Here is a 19,501-nt window from a genome sequence, read left to right on the forward strand (position 1 = left end):
TGTTTTACATCTTCGAACAGAGCTTCATTGGACTCCCCCTTACGGTTTGACTTGTAGTTTTCTTCGAGTGGTGTTTCAACAGGTCTTGCTCCAAGCTTCCCTACAGCTTTCAAAAGATCAAGTGTGTACTTTCTTTGTGATAAGAAGAGTCCTTCTTCCGAACTACATACTTCTATCCCAAGAAAGTACTTTAATTCTCCAAGATCTTTAATATCAAATACAGATTTAAGGTACTGTTTTGTATCTTGAATGCCTACCTTGTCATTCCCAGAGATGATAATATCATCAACATATATGAGAATGACAATAATACCTCTTTGGCTTGGATATGTGAACAATGTGTGATCAGCTTCTGATCTTCTAAAGCCTTTATCAAGGAGTGTTGAGCTTAGTTTGTGATACCAAGCCCTTCGTGATTGTTTTAGACCGTAGATAGCTTTCCTGAGCTTGAACACCTTTCCAGGTCCGATAGTGTCTTCAAAGCCCAGTGGTGGTCTCATGTACACCTCATCCGTGAGTTCTCCTTGTAGAAATGCATTCTTCACATCCATCTGCCACAAATCCCAAGAGAGATTAACAGCTAGTGAAAGAACTACTCTTACCGTGTGGAGTTTGGCAACTGGTGCAAATGTCTCAAGGTAGTCTTCTCCATAGGTTTGGGTGAATCCTCTAGCTACAAGCCTGGCTTTATATCTTTCTATCCCCCCACCACTCTTGTACTTGATAGTAAATATCCACCGAGATGTCACGACTTTCTTCCCCTTCGGCAATTCAGCTTCATCCCATGTATGATTCTTTACCATAGAATCAGTTTCATCTCCTACAGCATCCTTCCAAACGTTGTGTTCTTTAGCTTCCTCATAACTCTGTGGGATCCAATGTTGGTCTATTTGAGTAAGAAAGACTTGATGTTCGATAGGAAGGTGTGCAAGAGTGCAGACTGCTTCTATAGGGTGAGCCACGGCCTGACTATTATAGTAGACGCGAGTAGTTTTCTTGAGATGCTCACTTCTATGGAGGGGTATAATATTAGTCTCCACAACCTGATGTTGATCCTCTTCTATTTCAGCTTCTTCTCCTTCGGAGGTAAGATCATCAGCTGATGTAGAGTCCTGACTCTTGTCAGTACCAAGAGAGTTGAGAGTTTCCTCATGATTATCAATTTCATCCTCAGCTTGATGTTGTTGAACAGGTTCTACTGGTGTAATGTTCACGTCTTCATTTGTCGAGTCCGGATGCTGCAGCTCAATCGGTTCCTGGTTAGATCCAATTGGTGGTGTGTTGACCGAAGGTGATAGTGAAGGTTGATTATTTGTAACTCCAAGCCTCTCTAGCAGAATTCGAAGATTGTTGGCTTTGTCAGATTGAGAGCAGGAGAGATCTTTCAAGTCTTCCCAATTCTTTTCATCATAGAACCCCTTGGATTCTAAGAATTTTACATCCCTTGACACCAAGACTCTTCTAGCTTCTGGTTCATAGCATTTATATCCCTTCTGTGTGGTTGAATCTCCAATGAACATGCTCTTGACACTCTTAGCATCGAGTTTATCACGTTGTTCACCTGGTTTTACAGCATAACATATGCAGCCAAACACACGTAAGTGATTAATGGATGGTTTAATTTTGTTAAGTAATTCAAATGGAGAGATATCACCCAGTATTTTTGTTGGAGTTCGATTGATTAGATAGCAAGCTGTAACAACTGCATCTCCCCAGAACTTCTTTGGTACATTTGAGTGGAAAATCATGGACCGGGCAACCTCCATAAGATGTCTATTCTTCCTTTCAGCTACACCCTTTTTTTGTGGTGTGTAAGGACAACTTGTTTGGTGTACAATCCCATGTTTGGCTAGATGTTGTTTAAACATATGACTTGTGTACTCCCCACCATTATCTGATCTCAAATTTTTTATCTTGGCATTAAATTGGTTAGTCACATAATTCTGAAAGTTTAGAAAAGCCTCAAGAACTCTATCCTTAGATGGAAGCAAGGTTAACCAAGTATATCTCGATTTTTCATCAATGAAAGTAACAAAATATTTCTGATTTTCACGAGACAAGCATGGAGATGTCCACACATCAGAATGAATTAAATCAAAACAATTCTCATACATAGTAGAAGAGTTGGGAAAAACCGTTTTGCAATGTTTACCAAGAATGCAAGCTTCACATTCATTACTTTTAAAAGAAAAACTAGGTAGAGCTAGTTGCAATGCACGAAAATGTGGATGACCAAGTCTAGCATGCCAAATTGAACCATTTGTCTCATCGATTATTGACTTAAAACAAGTAGATAAAGCAGTAGTGAGATTCGAATCCTCAAGCACATAAAAATCATCTTTAGTGCTTCCTTTGCCAAGAACTCTACTTGTGTCAATATCCTGAATATACACATCATTAGGACCAAAGATTGCATAACAGTTAAGATCATTAGTCACCTTCTTAACAGATAACAAATTTGATGTGAAACTAGGCATATAAAACGCTTTAGTTGTTCTATCAAACATGTTTAAATTTCCAACACCCTTAATTGGTATCTTATCTCCATTTGCTATAATCGCATTCCCTAAAGTTGGTTTGATATCACTAACTAGTTTAGAGTCACTAATCATATGGTGAGAAGCTCCAGAATCTACAATAAGAGGTTTTATATCATTAAGAGTGAGATAAGCGTTACCAGAAGACTCTTTTAGAGCCTTTATGAGAGCATCAAGGTCGGACCTCCTCACCAGCTCCGAGGCGGCTAGTGCTGCTCCATTACCTTCAGTGGTGTGAGTCGTCACCTGAGCTTGACCTTCACCATACACACACGCTTGGTTTGCTTTCGGATTGACACTTCTTGGCCGGAGGTGAGGATGAAGGTTCCAGCATTTATCCTTGTAATGACCCGGCTTCTTACAATGGTCGCATATGACACGATTCTTCCCATCACTTTTGGAATACCCCTTGTTTGCTACAGTGACCTCCCCTTTGTTAGCAGTAATAAGGTCTCCTTTAGCTCCAAACAGACCAATTGAGCCATGCTCCTTTTGAATTTGGTTGCACACATCATCGAGACTTGGTAGTTTATCTGACCGGAGGATATGCTTAATGAGATCATTGTATGATGAGTTTAATGTCAAGAGAAGACCAAACACTTTATCTTGCTCACGACGTTTGTTTAGGACTGCTGGATCCACCGAGTTAGGCCTTAACATCTCTAACTCTGCCCAAAGAGATCTGAACTTCCCAAAATGTTTGGTGAACTCCATCTCTTCTTGATTAAGATTGTTGATGGCTCTCTTTACCTCAAACACACGACTGAGATTTGAGACATTTCCAAATACATTTTTCAATGTATCCCAAAGATCCTTAGCCGTCTCGCAGTAAGAGTATGACTCAAGGATCGGAGCATCCAAGGAGTTTTGGATGAAAGCCAAGACACTTTGATTATTTAAAAAAACCAAAAATCTGTATATATAAAAATGAAAATCTCCTTATAAAAATATATATATAAAAAAACCTCCTTATAATTATTTAAAAAAACTTTGTATATTTTTTTATAAATTCTGTAATTTTTGATACTTATCTTTTACATTATTAATATCTTTTAAACAAAATATTATATTTTTGTTGTAATCAAAATTTTTCTATTAAATATTATCTTTTACACATGTCAAAATCTGAAATTGATAACTTAACATATGTCAAAATCTTGTTAATGACTAATTTTCATAACCCAACTTTATATAATAAGATTAACACAATATCTAACTGAAAAGCGAAAACTAAATGCACATCAGATCTCCCCGACTCAAGCGATATAAAAATTTTAGGATTTTATTATGAATTCTTTCATCCATGCAATTGGTTCGTTTTTTTCGCTGGTAAGGTTGAGGTTTCTGTCACCACAACTCTCCTTAATTTTATCATTCTTTTTGCTTGCGTCACTTCCTCTATTTACACTTGTAGTATTTACAAATTGTTTGGGTTGAACTAAGTAGGCGTATTTTCGTATTGTTTAGTAACTGTATTTAACTTACCTTCTTTCATTTTCTTTTCTTTTTTTTCGTATATGTTTTTTTCGTTTGCTTTTTCTTTTGAGAACGATTTGCGTTGAAAGAGCAAAACAATGTTTTCCGGCAATTTTGTTTCATTTTTATAACATGTTCAAAACCGCTCAAACTGACTTTCCATAGATTAGTCACTAACGTTGGTATGGGTAACGCCACCTACAAAGCAAAGGTAGAGGGATCTAAACTCAAAGTCAAGGTGTTTCCAGAAGTCTTGTTTATGAAGTCCTTCACGGTGACTGTTTCAGGCAAAGGTCCCGAAGCTGATCAAAAGTTTGTTTCCGCACACTTGATATGATCTGATGGTGTTCACTCTGTGAGAAGCCCCATTGTTTTTTATGCTACGAACTGATTAGTCACAATTAGTTCTTGTCTCTATACATTATCGCCAATTATGATTGTTAATTTTTAGTATCTAATATATAAAAGGAGAAGTCGAGAGAGCTCACAGCCATTCTCACAAAAAATTACGTCGTTTACCCTTAATGAAAAATACTTCTGAAAAATTTTCGGACAAGCTTTTGTTCTCTATTTAGGTTGCTGAAACGCACCACATTCATCCTCAGACTTAAAATTACTAATTTGCCATTAACGAGATTCAAATCTGGACCTTTTTACTATTCAAATTAATTTAGAAAATTATAAAAGTCTAAATTAATTAAATATCTAATCTATATAATTGTCAAAACGTGATTTAATAAATTTTAAAATTCTAAAACCTAAACTAATGGACTTAATATAAAACCCAACCAAAATATACCAATCTATTCGAAACCCTAAAATTATAGGTTGTTAACTAATATATAAATAGGTACAACCCTAATCATTCTCCATAATTCGAAATCTTTAAAACAGAGAAAACCCTAATTTTTTCTCATGTTCTTGAAATTATATATGTATTATAGTCTTGATGATCCTTTATATGGTTCTTCGTATTCGTGTTTGTGTTCTAATGATTCATATCCTCTTTCTGTAGTATTTGTTTGGAACACAAGTTCGAGCATTACCAAAACTTTGTGTATGGTTTCATTACTTCTTATATTATATTGTATAGGTTTCTTGATTTATTTAAAGTTTTGTAAAACGATTATACTAATTCTTATGTTTTAGGTGAGTTAGTAGATGGTCGTGATCTTAGATCTATGTTCCCGCACAAGAAATCTAGGTATTTTATTTTTGTATATTTTAAACTTTATTCTTTATACTTTGATGATACTAAATAAAAAGGCTTATGTTTATAGTTGCAGGAAAGCTTCTGAAGATGATCATATTAATGAGAGATGTTTGGTAAATTAAATAGTAAACTATTCTATCATCGTTATTAAATTTTATTCATGTGTTTGTGGATCTAATAAATAAATATAAATGAATAGGTGGATGTGGCGAGGACTATCGAACATTTTTATTTGAATCTTGCATCTTCATCCATGCTAAAAGGTATGTTGTTAAATTTAAAATTCTTTTTATTAATATATTTCTTTTAATTAAATTAAAACATTGTTTAGATGAATCTACCAATGATCGTATGTTTAAAAACATGTATTGTTTTACATTTTAAAGGAAAATTAATTATATACATATATATATATATTTGATACAGAAAATCATATTAACATTTGTAGTTACGGATTATCATTGCAGAGAGACTATGAATGGTGCTAATAATATCCCAATATTTATGGTATATTTTTAAATAAATGATTTTGTTATTGTTTTAAATTAATTACTCTTATTTTTTCGGATATAACATCATTTAGTGTGATTAATCAATAGATTAGAGATGCAGAATCAGCAATACAACGTCTTTCGGCTATTGTTCGGTAGTGTTTTTATGTTAAAAGGCGGATTTGACCCTAATTCTTTGTTTGAAACATCTTCTAACGTTTGTTACTAATATTTTTATTTGGTATTAACACAGAAACAATTTGTGTTTAAAAGTCATCCTGATACTAATATTTTAATGAAACATTTTACTAGCATTTTTTCGTAAATTTTGATCGTAATCCTATTTTTGTTAATATCTGCAGAGAAGCTATTGATCGCAAAAAATCAGAGTCGTTTCCTTTCCATTTAAACTACACGGTAATTATCTTAAAATATTCTCAATAAAATTCCATTAGATATAATATATGACATTGTTATTATTTTTAAAATAGAATGCGTATGGAAGAAGAAATGATTGGTGTCGTTGCAAAAGTTCAGGCGTGAAGAGAGGAGAAGGACAAAATTTAGAGAATAGTAGGATGAATGTTATGAGATCTTATAATCGTATTTTTATGGATATTGTTTTAGATGGATGAATACTTTATGAAATAAAAATAATTCACGGATTATTTATTTTAATAATTAAAAAAATTGTACTTTAATAATGACGATCAAATATAATAATCGTGAAATACAATTATAAACAATACAAACGACCGGATACCAAGGTTCTTGATGATTATGTAAGAACTAAACAAAACAATGAAATGCTATATTCATAACTATTATTAAGAAAGAAAAAGTGTTAAATATTATGTTCAAAATTTTGAATAATATTGTTAAATTAATGTAAATAATCTGCATATGGAAGAAGAAATCCTTGGTGTCGTAGCTCATATTCAGGCGTGAGGAGAAGATAAATGTAACACCCGCAAACCAAATTTTGGTATTTTGGTAAGGGTGTCGATCGACACCTCCTAGTGAGGCATCGATCGACACCAATTGTGGTCGGTTTGGTCGGTTCAATTTTAATTGTCCGGTTTGCGTGGTTGGTTTAGGGAATCCCTAAATCGAGTTTTAAAGGAAGAAAACGACCTAGGGTCGTGTGGTTTTGTCTTATTCGCCGTTTTTGAGAGAAAACACAAAGAGAGAGTGTTCTTGAGCTTTTGGGAAGAGATTGAGAGATTCCTTGCTGTTCTTGGGAGATCCAAGGCTGGGAAGGTGCTAGAAGCTTGCTAGGAGTGAGGGAATTTGTTCTTGTTGGTCAGAATCTTCCTGCAAAGAGGTGAGTGCATGACCATGGCTTATCTAAGCTAAGATCTCTAGATTCTATGTGTTTTGATGCTTATGTGGTTGTTTCTTTGAGTTCTCTATGATATTTCGTTGCTGTCTGGGCTGGGATTGGCTTCTGGGAGTGCAAGGAGCGGATTGGAGAAGATTGGAGGCGAGATTCGGAGTTTCTGATCGAGGGAAATCGCTGCTCGGCATCGGTGTCGGTCGACACCAGTTGGGGTGTCGGTCGACACCAACGCGAGGACGGCTCGGGACTTTGGCGAGTGTCGATCGATGCCATGTGGAGGTGTCAGTCGACACAAACTAAGGCTTTCGGGAGTGTCGGGCAGGGTGTCGGTCGACACCAGTTTGGTGTCGGTCGACACCAGATAGTCAGTGTCGATCGACACCATCTGGTGTCGGTCGACACCCCTTGTTCAGTTACGATGGATGTTGCATGCTATGTATATTGCGTGGTTTGTTTTATTGATTGTTGTTTGTGGCATGTAGAGATCTTATTGCTTGTGTGTATAGCCCAGTAGATGGGAGGATTGCCTCACTGAGTGTTTATCAAATACTCATGCATCTCAATTTGTGTTTGTGGTGCAGGTAAAGGCAAAGTGTGATCGTGGAATCAAAGGCAATGGAGAGGAGGATGTTCTAGGGACTTGATTGTATGGTTATCTGGCATTGTTAGGTTGCTAGAATTGAGTCTTAGAGCATTGTTAGGATTGCTGGTTGTTTGATTTATGCTGTTTGGGATTAATGTTGGATATTACTTATTTGGTTATTGAATATTGTTTTATTGGATATCTATTGGTATGTTGTTCCGCTATTGGATTGTGAATGTGGTTAGGTGGCTAGTGGGTATGGGACCACTAGTTGTAGTTATTTATTATATTATTATTTATTATTTATTTATTAAAAAAAAAAAAAGGGGTCGGTTGTTTCATTTTGGTATCAGAGCCCTTACGGTTCTAGGTTTGGGTTCACTAGGTTTCTGTTGTAGATGTTTGGGATTGCATGTCTTGATTGATTATGTGAGTTAGTCAATTGTGTGTGGCATGAAGTCATAGAACATCCTCTTCGAGCCGAGTGTGTGATTCCACGGTGAGTTTATGTTTCTGTGTTATAATAGAAATTGTTTGCTTAGCCTTCTGTTCATGGTAGTGCAGATGGTTAGAGAGGATGCTGTGACTGGTCGAGGTCGTGGACGCGGACGTGGTCGCGGACGTGGTCGTGGTAGGGGTAGAGCCCCAGTGGTTAGTGAGACCGAGGACCAGAGTGTGACAGCTGAGGGTGTTGGCGAGTCGCAGGATGTTCCGGGGGATTCTGTGAGTGTGGCAGGAGGGGGCGGTATTGATGCCCCAGTGGCCGGTGATGCTAGGGTCCCGGGTGTGGGGGTCCCAGCGGGTGGAGTCCCTGGTGTTGACGTTGCGGCTTTGCTAGCATAGGTGTTAGAGCGGTTACCACCAGTGGTACCGGCTCAGGCTCAGGTAGTGCCACCAGTGGTGGCGGAGGAGCGGCAGCCAGTGGCTGCGGATGCGAGGGTCCATGCTCGTTATCTCAGCATGTTGACAGAGATGGGTCGGTTGCGTACTGAGCAGTTTTCAGGAGGTGTAGATCCTACTGCTGCGGATGCGTGGAGGACGAGAGTGGAACGTAACTTCCATACTCTGAGATGTCTTGAGGAGTTTTGGGTGGACATAGGGGTCTAATTTTTGAGTAGTGATGCTGAGTTGTGGTGGAGATCTGTGGCTGCTAGGAGGGTGCAGCGGGAGATGACTTGGACTGACTTCGTTTTGGAGTTCAACCGCAAGTATTTTCCTAGAGAGGCATTGGATCGTTTGGAGGTGCAGTTCCTTCAGTTGTCTCAGGGGACACGGTCAGTGCGGGAGCTGGACTTGGAGTTCAGTCGACTTCTTTGTTATGGGGGTCGGGCTATGGAGCCTGAGGAGGCTCAGATCAGGAGGTTCTTGAGGGCTCTACGTGATGACTTGAGAGTTCACTGTAGAGGGAGGAGTTATGCTACGCGTGCAGAGCTGGTTGAGACTGCAGCAGAGATTGAGGAGGATATCCGAGCACAGTCAGTGTCGGCTACTCCAGTGGCTCAGTCTAGTAGGGCTCAGCAGCCGGGTGGTTCGAGCAGGGGCGGTAGGCCTGCACAGGGAACCAAGAGGAAGTGGGAGGCTACGCAGACACAGAGTGGTCCGAGTTGCTACAAGTGTGGGAGCAAGGATCATAAGATTGCTAGTTGTCCCAAGAGGAGTGCTCCGACGGTGGGGCCCCGAGTATGTTATCATTGCAGGGAGCCAGGGCACATCAGGCCCTTGTGTCCCAAGTTGCAGCCGGCAGCAGTGGCAGCGTTGCAGCAGGTGCAGCCTGGAGGTCAGCAGGTAGCACGGATTGAGCAGGCGCCACGGGTTTACACGACAGCAGAGACTGGTGGAACTAGTGCCGGAGCGATCACAGGTATAATTTCTGGTACTTAATCCTTGTGAATTTTAGTAGGGTCAGATTTTATGTTTCCTGTGATAAAGTATTAGGTTCTCAACACATGAGGTTTGTGTAGGGACCTTGTTGGTGGGCGGGTTTAAGTCCCACGTTATGTTTGATTCTGGAGCTTCGCATAGCTTCATTACTCCAGAGTGTGCAGAGTGTGCGGGGATCAGCGGGAATCCTGGAGAGCGTACAGGAGTTGTTAGAGTTGCGGGAGGCAAGTTCCTGACAGTTATTGGACGAGCTAGAGGAATTGATATTCAGATCGCAGGAGAGTCTTGGCCAGCGGATTTGCTTATCAGTCCAGTGGAGCTGTATGATGTTATTCTCGTGATGGATTGGATGCATCGGCATATGGTGCATTTGGATTGCTATCGGGGTAGAGTGGAGCTTGAGCGTCCAGGAGGGAAGTTGGTTTTTCAGGGTATTAGACCGACTTCGGGGAGTCTCGTGATTTCAGCCATTCAGGCTGGGAAGATGATCGAGAAGGGCCGTGAGGCTTATTTGGTTACTATATCTAGGCCAGAGTCAGTGGGGAAGTCTACGGTTAGCGGTATTCCGGTAGTGGAGGAGTTTGAGGATGTGTTTCAGTCTTTGCAGGGATTACCACCATCTCGGTCGGATCCTTTTACCATTGAACTGGAACCGGGGACGACACCGTTATCCAAGGCTCCTTACAGAATGGCTCCAACAGAGATGGCAGAGCTGAAGAAGCAGCTAGAGGATTTGTTGAGTAAGGGATTCATCCGTCCTAGTGTGTCACCGTGGGGAGCGCTGGTGTTGTTTGTCAAGAAAAAGGATGGGAGTTTCCGGTTGTGTATTGATTACAGGGGTTTGAACCGGGTCACTGTGAAGAACAAGTACCCTCTCCCGAGGATTGACGAGTTGTTGGATCAGTTGAGGGGTGCTACTTGGTTCTCCAAGGTGGATCTGGCATCGGGTTATCATCAAATACCGATAGATGAGGCAGATGTGAGGAAGACTGCTTTCAGGACGAGGTATGGGCACTACGAGTTTGTGGTGATGCCTTTTGGATTGACTAACGCGCCAGCAGCGTTTATGAGATTGATGAACAGTGTGTTTCAGGAGTTTCTGGATGTATCTGTCATCATTTTCATCGACGATATCCTGGTTTATTCTAGGAGTCCCGAGGAGCATGCAGTGCATTTGAGGGCAGTTATGGAGAAGCTTCGGGAGCAGAAGTTGTTTGCTAAGTTGAGCAAGTGCAGTTTTTGGCAGCGTGAGATGGGCTTTCTGGGTCACATTGTTTCTGCAGAGGGGGTTTCTGTAGATCCAGAGAAGATTCAGGCTATCAGGGATTGGCCTAGACCGTAGAATGCCACAGAGATCAGAAGTTTCCTTGGATTGGCAGGTTACTACAGGAGATTTGTGCAGGGGTTTGCAAGCAGAGCACGTCCTATGACTAAGTTGACAGGGAAGGATGTTCCTTTTGTCTGGTCAGAAGAGTGTGAGGAAGGCTTTGCAAGCCTGAAGAAGATGTTGACTACTGCGCCAGTGTTGGCTTTGCCTGAGCAGGGAGAACCCTATGTGGTTTATACAGATGCATCCAGAGTTGGTTTAGGTGGTGTTCTGATGCAGCATGGGAAGGTGATTGCCTATGCTTCGCGGCAGTTGCGGGTGCATGAAGGCAACTATCCTACCCATGATTTGGAGATGGGTGTTGTAGTTTTTGCCCTAAAGATTTGGAGATCTTATCTTTATGGTGCAAAGGTACAGGTGTTCACAGATCATAAGAGCCTGAAGTATATATTCACTCAGCCTGAGTTGAATTTGAGACAGAGGCGGTGGATGGAGCTGGTGGCAGATTATGATTTGGAGATAGCCTATCATCCTGGTAAGGCTAACACGGTTGCAGAAGCTCTGAGTCGGAAGAGGGTAGCTTCGGCTCAAGAGCAGGAGATGGAGTCTCTGGTAGGGGAGATCAGTGTTTTGAGCTTGTGTGCTGTTTCACAGGAACCGTTGGGTTTGGAAGCAGTAGATAGAGCAGATCTTCTGAGTAGGGTGAGGTTGGCTCAGGAGAAGGATTTGGGGCTGGTGAATGCCTCTAAGGATGTGGATTCAGAGTATCAGGTCTCAGATAATGGTACTATCTTGGTGCACGGTCGTGTGTGTGTGCCCAAGGATGAGGAGTTGAGACAGGAGATTCCGAGAGAGGCTCATGCGAGCAAGTTGTCCATTCATCCAGGAGCGACTAAGATGTACCGTGATCTCAAGAGGTACTATCATTGGGTCGGGATGAAGAAGGATGTAGCTAGTTGGGTTTCGAGGTGTGATGTGTGTCAGCTAGTGAAGGCTGAGCATCAGGTTCCTGGCGGGTTACTGAAGAGTTTACCCATTCCGGAGTGGAAGTGGGATATGATCACTATGGATTTTGTGGTGGGATTGCCAGTGTCACGGACCTTTGATGCTATTTGGGTCATTGTGGACCGGTTGACTAAGTCAGCACATTTTCTGTCCATTAAGAAAATGTGAGGGAGATAGTCAGGTTGTATGGGGTGCCAGCGAGCATTGTGTCTGATAGGGATTCCAAGTTCACTTCGGTGTTCTGGAAGGCGTTTCAGGCAGAGATGGGCACTAAGGTGCATATGAGTACAGCTTATCATCCCCAGACTGATGGACAGTCAGAGAGGACGATCCAGACGCTGGAGGATTTGCTGAGGATGTGTGTGTTGGATTGGGGTGGCCATTGGGCAGATCACCTGAACCTAGTAGAGTTTGCTTACAACAACAGCTATCAGGCGAGTATTAAGATGGCTCCTTATGAGGCTTTGTATGGGAGGCCATGTCGTACACCATTATGCTGGACTCAGGTGGGGGAGAAGAGCATGTTTGGTGCTAGTTTTGTTCAGGAGACCTCAGAGAAGATTCGGGTTCTCAAGCTGAACATGAAGGAGGCTCAGGATAGGCAGAGGAGTTATGCAGATAGGAGGAGGAGAGATCTTGAGTTTCAGGTGGGAGACAGAGTGTACCTCAAGATGGCCATGTTGCGGGGTCCGAACAGGTCATTGTCAGAGACTAAGTTGAGTCCGAGGTATATGGGTCCATTCAGGGTGATTGAGCGGGTTGGACCAGTGGCGTATAGATTGGAGTTACCTGAGGTGATGCGTGCATTCCATAAGGTTTTCCATGTGTCTATGTTGCGGAAGTGTCTCCGTGAGGGAGAGGAGGTGTTGGCTAAGATTCCTGAGGATCTTCAGCCTAACATGACTTTGGAGGCGAGACCAGTGAGGGTTCTCGAGAAGAGGATCAAGGAACTTCGGAAGAAGAAGATTCCTTTGATGAGAGTCCTGTGGGACTGTGATGGTGTTGAGGAGCAGACTTGGGAGCCTGAGGCAAGGATGAAGGCAAGGTTCAAGAAGTGGTATGAGAAGCAAGCCGCGACTTGAGCTTGTTTAGCCTGGTCCCATTTGTAATCCGTGGCTGGAGCGGGAATGGAGTATTCCAGCCCATCTCTCTTGTTACTCGGTCGCTTGGGGAGGTTGGTTGTGCGACTCAATAACAAGATGAGGTGGTGTTCGGGGTACAAAGTTTCCGTGAGGCGGGGTTTTGGAAGAAAGTTTCCTGAAATAGTAGTTTCCAAAAGTGGAAAGTTTCCAAAAAAAAATGGAAAGTGCTAAATATGGAAAGTTTTCCGGGAGTTGGAATTTGTCCATTTTAGCGGTGGAGAGCCTTGGAGGGGCTTGGGTGTGGCCTTAGTGGCGGACTTTTGAGTCAGTGTGCCCGTGTGGGGCGGTCTTTTTAGACATTTGTGTGGTCTTTGTGACGGGCTTTTAGCCAGAGTGTCTTTGTGACGGTTCTATTTAGGACAATTGTGTGGCCTTGGTGGCGGTCCTTTTTAGGACGTTTGTTTGGCCTTTGTGGCGGGCTGTTTAGCCAGAGTGTCTTTGTGATGGTCCTTCGGGACAGATGGTCCTTCGGGACAGACGGTCTTTCGGGACTGATGGTCCTTCGGGACAGACGGTCCTTTGGGACAGATGGTCCTTCGGGACAGACGGTCTTTCGGGACTGATGGTCCTTCGGGACAGACGGTCTTTCGGGACTGATGGTCCTTCGGGACAGACGGTCCTTCGGGACTGATGGTCTTTCGAGACAGACGGTCCTTCGGGACAGATGGCCTTTGTGGCGTGAAGATGATACTTGTGTGGTCATGGGGTATCCCGGTGAGGGGATATGTGGTTGGTAGGATATTGAGATGTTTTACGCGAGCCACGGGAAGGAAACCTGGATAGGGATAGGGCTCAGACGTGTTCAGAATCGTTTGCTCGCGACTCTTGGAGGACTTAGGTTCTCCTAGTACTGCCATATTCAGAGACTTTGTGGCTCGGGAGTATGGGTGGTATATCGACTTCGAATGACGATCCGGGGGCGCGCTGTAGGGTGGCAACCCGAGAGACGAGTTTGGACTTTTCCTTGTATATTTTGGCATGCAGACTTAGGTCTGATGAGGAGCCAATAAAAACTCAAGGTTTAGACCTAGGAGTAAAGGAAAGTACAAAAAGTCAAGAGCAAATGAGCCTGGAACGTGAGTCTATCGCCTAGAGGTGACCTTCTGTAGATCGGTCGGAGGAGTGCGGGCCGTGGAGACGGTTGCACGGGAGTCCTTGACTGATGGTTGTTCGAGATTCGAGGACGAATCTAGTTTGGTGGGGGAGAATTGTAACACCCGCAAACCAAATTTTGGTATTTTGGTAAGGGTGTCGATCGACACCTCCTAGTGAGGCATCGATCGACACCAATTGTGGTCGGTTTGGTCGGTTCAATTTTAATTGTCCGGTTTGCGTGGTTGGTTTAGGGAATCCCTAAATCGAGTTTTAAAGGAAGAAAACGACCTAGGGTCGTGTGGTTTTGTTTTATTCGCCGTTTTTGAGAGAAAACACAAAGAGAGAGTGTTCTTGAGCTTTTGGGAAGAGATTGAGAGATTCCTTGCTGTTCTTGGGAGATCCAAGGCTGGGAAGGTGCTAGAAGCTTGCTAGGAGTGAGGGAATTCGTTCTTGTTGGTCAGAATCTTCCTGCAAAGAGGTGAGTGCATGACCATGGCTTATCTAAGCTAAGATCTCTAGATTCTATGTGTTTTGGTGCTTATGTGGTTGTTTCTTTGAGTTCTCTATGATATTTCATTGCTGTCTGGGCTGGGATTGGCTTCTGGGAGTGCAAGGAGCGGATTGGAGAAGATTGGAGGCGAGATTCGGAGTTTCTGATCGAGGGAAATCGCTGCTCGGCATCGGTGTCGGTCGACACCAGTTGGGGTGTCGGTCGACACCAACGCGAGGACGGCTCGGGACTTTGGCGAGTGTCGATCGATGCCATGTGGAGGTGTCGGTCGACACAAACTAAGGCTTTCGGGAGTGTCGGGCAGGGTGTCGGTCGACACCAGATAGTCATTGTCGATCGACACCATCTGGTGTCGGTCGACACCCCTTGTTCAGTTACAATGGATGTTGCATGCTATGTATATTGCCTGGTTTGTTTTATTGATTGTTGTTTGTGGCATGTAGAGATCTTATTGCTTGTGTGTATAGCCCAGTAGATGGGAGGATTGCCTCACTGAGTGTTTATCAAATACTCATGCATCTCAATTTGTGTTTGTGGTGCAGGTAAAGACAAAGTGTGATCGTGGAATCGAAGGCAATGAAGAGGAGGATGTTCTAGGGACTTGATTGTATGGTTATCTGGCATTGTTAGGTTGCTAGAATTGAGTCTTAGAGCATTGTTAGGATTGCTGGTTGTTTGATTTATGCTGTTTGGGATTAATGCTGGATATTACTTATTTGGTTATTGGATATTGTTTTATTGGATATCTATTGGTATGTTGTTCCGCTGTTGGATTGTGAATGTGGTTAGGTGGCTAGTGGATATGGGACCACTAGTTCTAGTTATTTATTATATTATTATTTATTATTTATTTATTAAAAAAAAAGGGGTCGGTTGTTTCAATAAACATGATATTTAGAGAATAGTATGATGAATATTATGATATCTAATCGACCAGTTACTAAAGTTCATGATTATTATTTAAATTTGGAAAATAATAATGAAATGTCATATTGATAGCTAATATTCTTTAAAATGTGATAATTATTATGTTCAATATTTTGAAGATTATTGTTAGGAAAATCTAATGTTGTTATTTTACATTATGTAAAGTAGGGTGGATAATTTTAAAAGATATTATATATTTAAAACAGAATAGAATATAGTGTATTATCACGATTTATGTAAAATAGAAAATGTAAATACGCATTAAAAGCCGTAATGATAAATATTAAGAAGATTACTATTTATCTCTAAAATAAAGGGAAGTGTAAAGATATTAATGTCTGCAGATCTATACAGATTAGTTAAATGATTTGCTAAACAAAAATTTTAAAATATCACTTTCAAAAAAAAAATGTAAATTGTGAATATATTAAATTGCATATATGTATACGTCTATTCGACTCTTTTGATTTTAACCTAAATCAAAGAAGAAAAAAAAAAACAAAACAAAAAACTATGGTTAGGTATAGCCTTTTCGATGATGTTTCGCATTTGAACTCTTCAAAATATGAATGGAAAATTCGTGTGAAGGTCTTGTGTCTGTGGGAAGAGAAAGGTCCAAGTTTGGAGATGGTTTTATCTGATAGTAAGGTATTTACCTTATTCTAATTATAAGCTCATTATATATTTCAAACAGCAAGCTTATATGCAATTATACCTGAAAGTTAAAATTACAAGTATTTTAGAATAATTTTTGACATATAAAATTGTATTATGCGATAATTATTAATACTATGTTTTATTAGGGTGTAAAGGTCCAATGTTCATTTCGTGGAGATGTTTATGATCGTTTTGTCTCAAAGGTCAAGGTTGGTGATTGGCTTGATTTCGAAGACTTTAAGGTTGTTGAGCAGAATGGTTCATGTTTGGCTACCACACATTGTTACAAAATTGTAATTTTGTATAATACCAAGATCAAAGAGAATTCAATTGTTGGAGGGGAAGATTTCTATGATTTCGTCGATTTCAAACTCATTAATGATGGTACCCAATGTGAAGATTACTTAGTGGGTGAGCAATAATTTCGTTTTTTAAACATAAAATTTAATAATTATTTATAAATCTCTGTATTTGAACTAATTTTAATTTTATACAGATGTCATTGGTGAGATTGTCAATATTGGGGAATTCAGCTGTAATTTCAGGAAACTGCAACAAAAAGATGAAATCAATATGTCAGAAAATCATCAGAACATGTGGACGTAAGACAAAGTGAGAATATCCGTGAGTTGTTTAAGTATTGCACTCGATTGGGTTCATCCAATATTGACAATCTCACCGATGACATCTGTATAAAATTAAAATACTTTTCATGATCACTCAGAATCAGATTGCACAGTCTTTGAAGAATCTGATGATGACACTGATGTTGGAGATCAGGTTGATGATGATTATATATGATGTTTGTTATGATATAATGGATGAAGAAGAGGATGATACTGAAGAAGAAACTGATGTTGATGGCGAATACCAGTCAGATAATAGTGATAACGATGATCATAATGAGGATAAATACATCCAAGATTTAGATGAGGATGAAGAGGTCGATGAGATGCAAAGTACTGAAGAAATTCTTGAAATAAATAATAAAGCAGAGGATTACTCGATTAACCACAAAATATCTTTTGATCTACGTGATTTCAGGTAAATTATAATACTCATATATATATATATATATTATACATAATAATAATTTTGAAGTATATTGAAACATAATGTTTAAATTTTTGAAATTATAGTGGAACCCTAATAAGGTGTGAATTATTCGAAACATCAGCTGCAAAATTATATGATACTTTAAAAACTTTCCGGGGTGATCGCTTGGTTTGTGTTATTCGATGGGCTCTAATTGAAGTTTTCCAAGGTATACATAAATTTGATGATAGTTCCTGCTCAGTTTTGATGATCAGGTATTAAAAGAATTGTTTCTCTTACAACTTTGCAGGACAAAGAAGTATATCTTCTACAGTTTGTACGCAAATAATACTCAATTCGCAAGTTCCTGAGGTGGCGAAGATGATGGAATTGTAAGATTATCCTATCTGTTCATGCTATATATTAAATTAAAAGATTATAGAATTACGCTTATAATCTTCTTTTCATGTTTAAACTAAATGATTTATAGGAGACCAAGGAAGAGGACTCGCAAATAGAAGACTCACTTCCTCAATTTTTTTTTGGCTTATTAGGGATTTTATAGGGTTTTAACTATTATATATTTTAATACTATATGGATTATATTTATTAAAAAAACATAAATTTAAGTTTAAATATATTTACAGAAATCGTTTTATGGTTAATTTAACCAAAAGATTGTTGTTTTAACAATATTTTGATAAAAATAACTACATATAAAGTACTTTCAAAAAAATTGGAAAGACAGAGACTTTTAAGTTTCCAATAAAGTTTCAACAAAAACTGTAACAAATATACGATAGTCCAATGCATGATAATAAAAAGATGTCAGCATGCAAGTTGAAAAAATACAAAGTTAGACCTTCAATTTGAAATTTAGAGTTTCAACCGTCCAATTAAAAATTAAAAATAAATTATTTTGAAAAAACAAAAAACATTGTTCATTCTTATCGAACAGAGACTCATGCAGCTTTCCCTGTGTATACCACGGGTTTTAATACAATCCACATAAATCTAGAACTCTGATTCTTATAATTTTATCTTTTTTGGAGTTTTAATATATGAACTTCAAATAAATTATTGAAGTGTTTGGAACTTCTCACTGAGACTTCTCTTTGCTTCGAAATACACACAACACCAAAAAAAAAAAAAGGATGGTGCTGTACTTAAAAGATCTGAATCCTACGTTACGTAAACCCGAAAGTTGCTGTAAAAATTCTTAGAGAATGGCGACCCCAATTCATTCAAGGACAGCTTTTTATCAAAGTGTGATTTTGGTAGACGAAAGGGTAAATCTTCTTCCCCTTCCCATTTTTCCGTAATTTTTTCACATATCAGATGAGTTATACAACATAAATAAATCAATGAAGTGCTATAATGTGTTTAAATTATAGGGAAATAGGATTGATGCCAAGATAGATGCAGATCTCTATTTAGACAGTTACTATGGAAAGATCAAGGAAGGAGACTGGTACGAGATTTCTGGATTTTTAGTGATTGAAGGTCAACAATCATTCCGAAACTCAAACCACCCGTTTGAGATTCTGATCCAGGTTCAAACAAAAATGATTCCAATATATCCTCGAAGTACTGACAATTTTATCCTTCTGTATGATGCATTGAAAATGCAAAATTCGACGCCTGACGAGAAGAACTGTTGTGTAGGTAAGCTTTAATATTCATTTTATCTTAATAATTCTGTCCTTATCTGATGATATTCTACTTTAAAGATGATGTCTTTGTTTTGAATGTTTTCTAATTTTTTTTATATTGGAATAATCTTATATTCTAGATGCCATTTAGAATGTTGAAACATGTGATAGAGCCTAAGACAATTGAATTTCTTGAACCTCAAAATGGCTACATTTCAGAGAATGAAGTTGTGACATTCACTATCCTTGAACACAAGTAAGAGAATATTCAAAACTTACGAAAATATTGAAAATAAATTCTTTTATTATTTAAAATAGTTGTTGATTAACTTATGCACAATCAAAATTTTTTGTAAGTGGCCAAGAGATTGAATGTGTTGCTGTTGGTTCGGTTTGTACTGCATTGCTTCAGAAACGGGACAAAATTGTTTCTTCCTCTACCTATGCTAATCAACCAATAATGTGTACACTTCTGTTTTGGAGGATCTCTGTATACGAAGGTACTGTTTAATAGTCTCATATACCTCTAAAAACTATCATTTCCTTACTTAAATTCTTCTTTGCTAGGTATGCAATGTCTGATGTCTCAGTTACGATGTTCAAAAGTCATTCTTGAAGATGAATTTGCTG

General features: G+C 39.6%; 1 protein-coding gene and 1 pseudogene across 1 annotated transcript; both read left to right on the forward strand.

The window, feature by feature from the left end:
- Positions 1-4,197: 4,197 nt before the first annotated feature.
- LOC147938571 (uncharacterized) lies at positions 4,198-12,934 on the forward strand (annotated as a pseudogene).
- A 3,106-nt stretch (positions 12,935-16,040) lies between these two features.
- On the forward strand, positions 16,041-17,737 carry LOC147938572 (uncharacterized). The gene is made up of 6 exons (XM_087465678.1): positions 16,041-16,175; positions 16,331-16,477; positions 16,909-17,228; positions 17,324-17,448; positions 17,530-17,611; positions 17,710-17,737. Exons 1-6 carry the CDS (start codon positions 16,041-16,043, stop codon positions 17,735-17,737), a joined length of 837 nt encoding a protein of 278 aa, XP_087321804.1.
- The last annotated feature ends 1,764 nt before the right edge of the window (positions 17,738-19,501 follow it).

Source organism: Camelina sativa, chromosome 9, assembly GCF_030686135.1.
Source record: "Camelina sativa cultivar CO46 ecotype springtype chromosome 9, ASM3068613v1".
Classification (NCBI taxonomy): domain Eukaryota; kingdom Viridiplantae; phylum Streptophyta; class Magnoliopsida; order Brassicales; family Brassicaceae; genus Camelina; species Camelina sativa.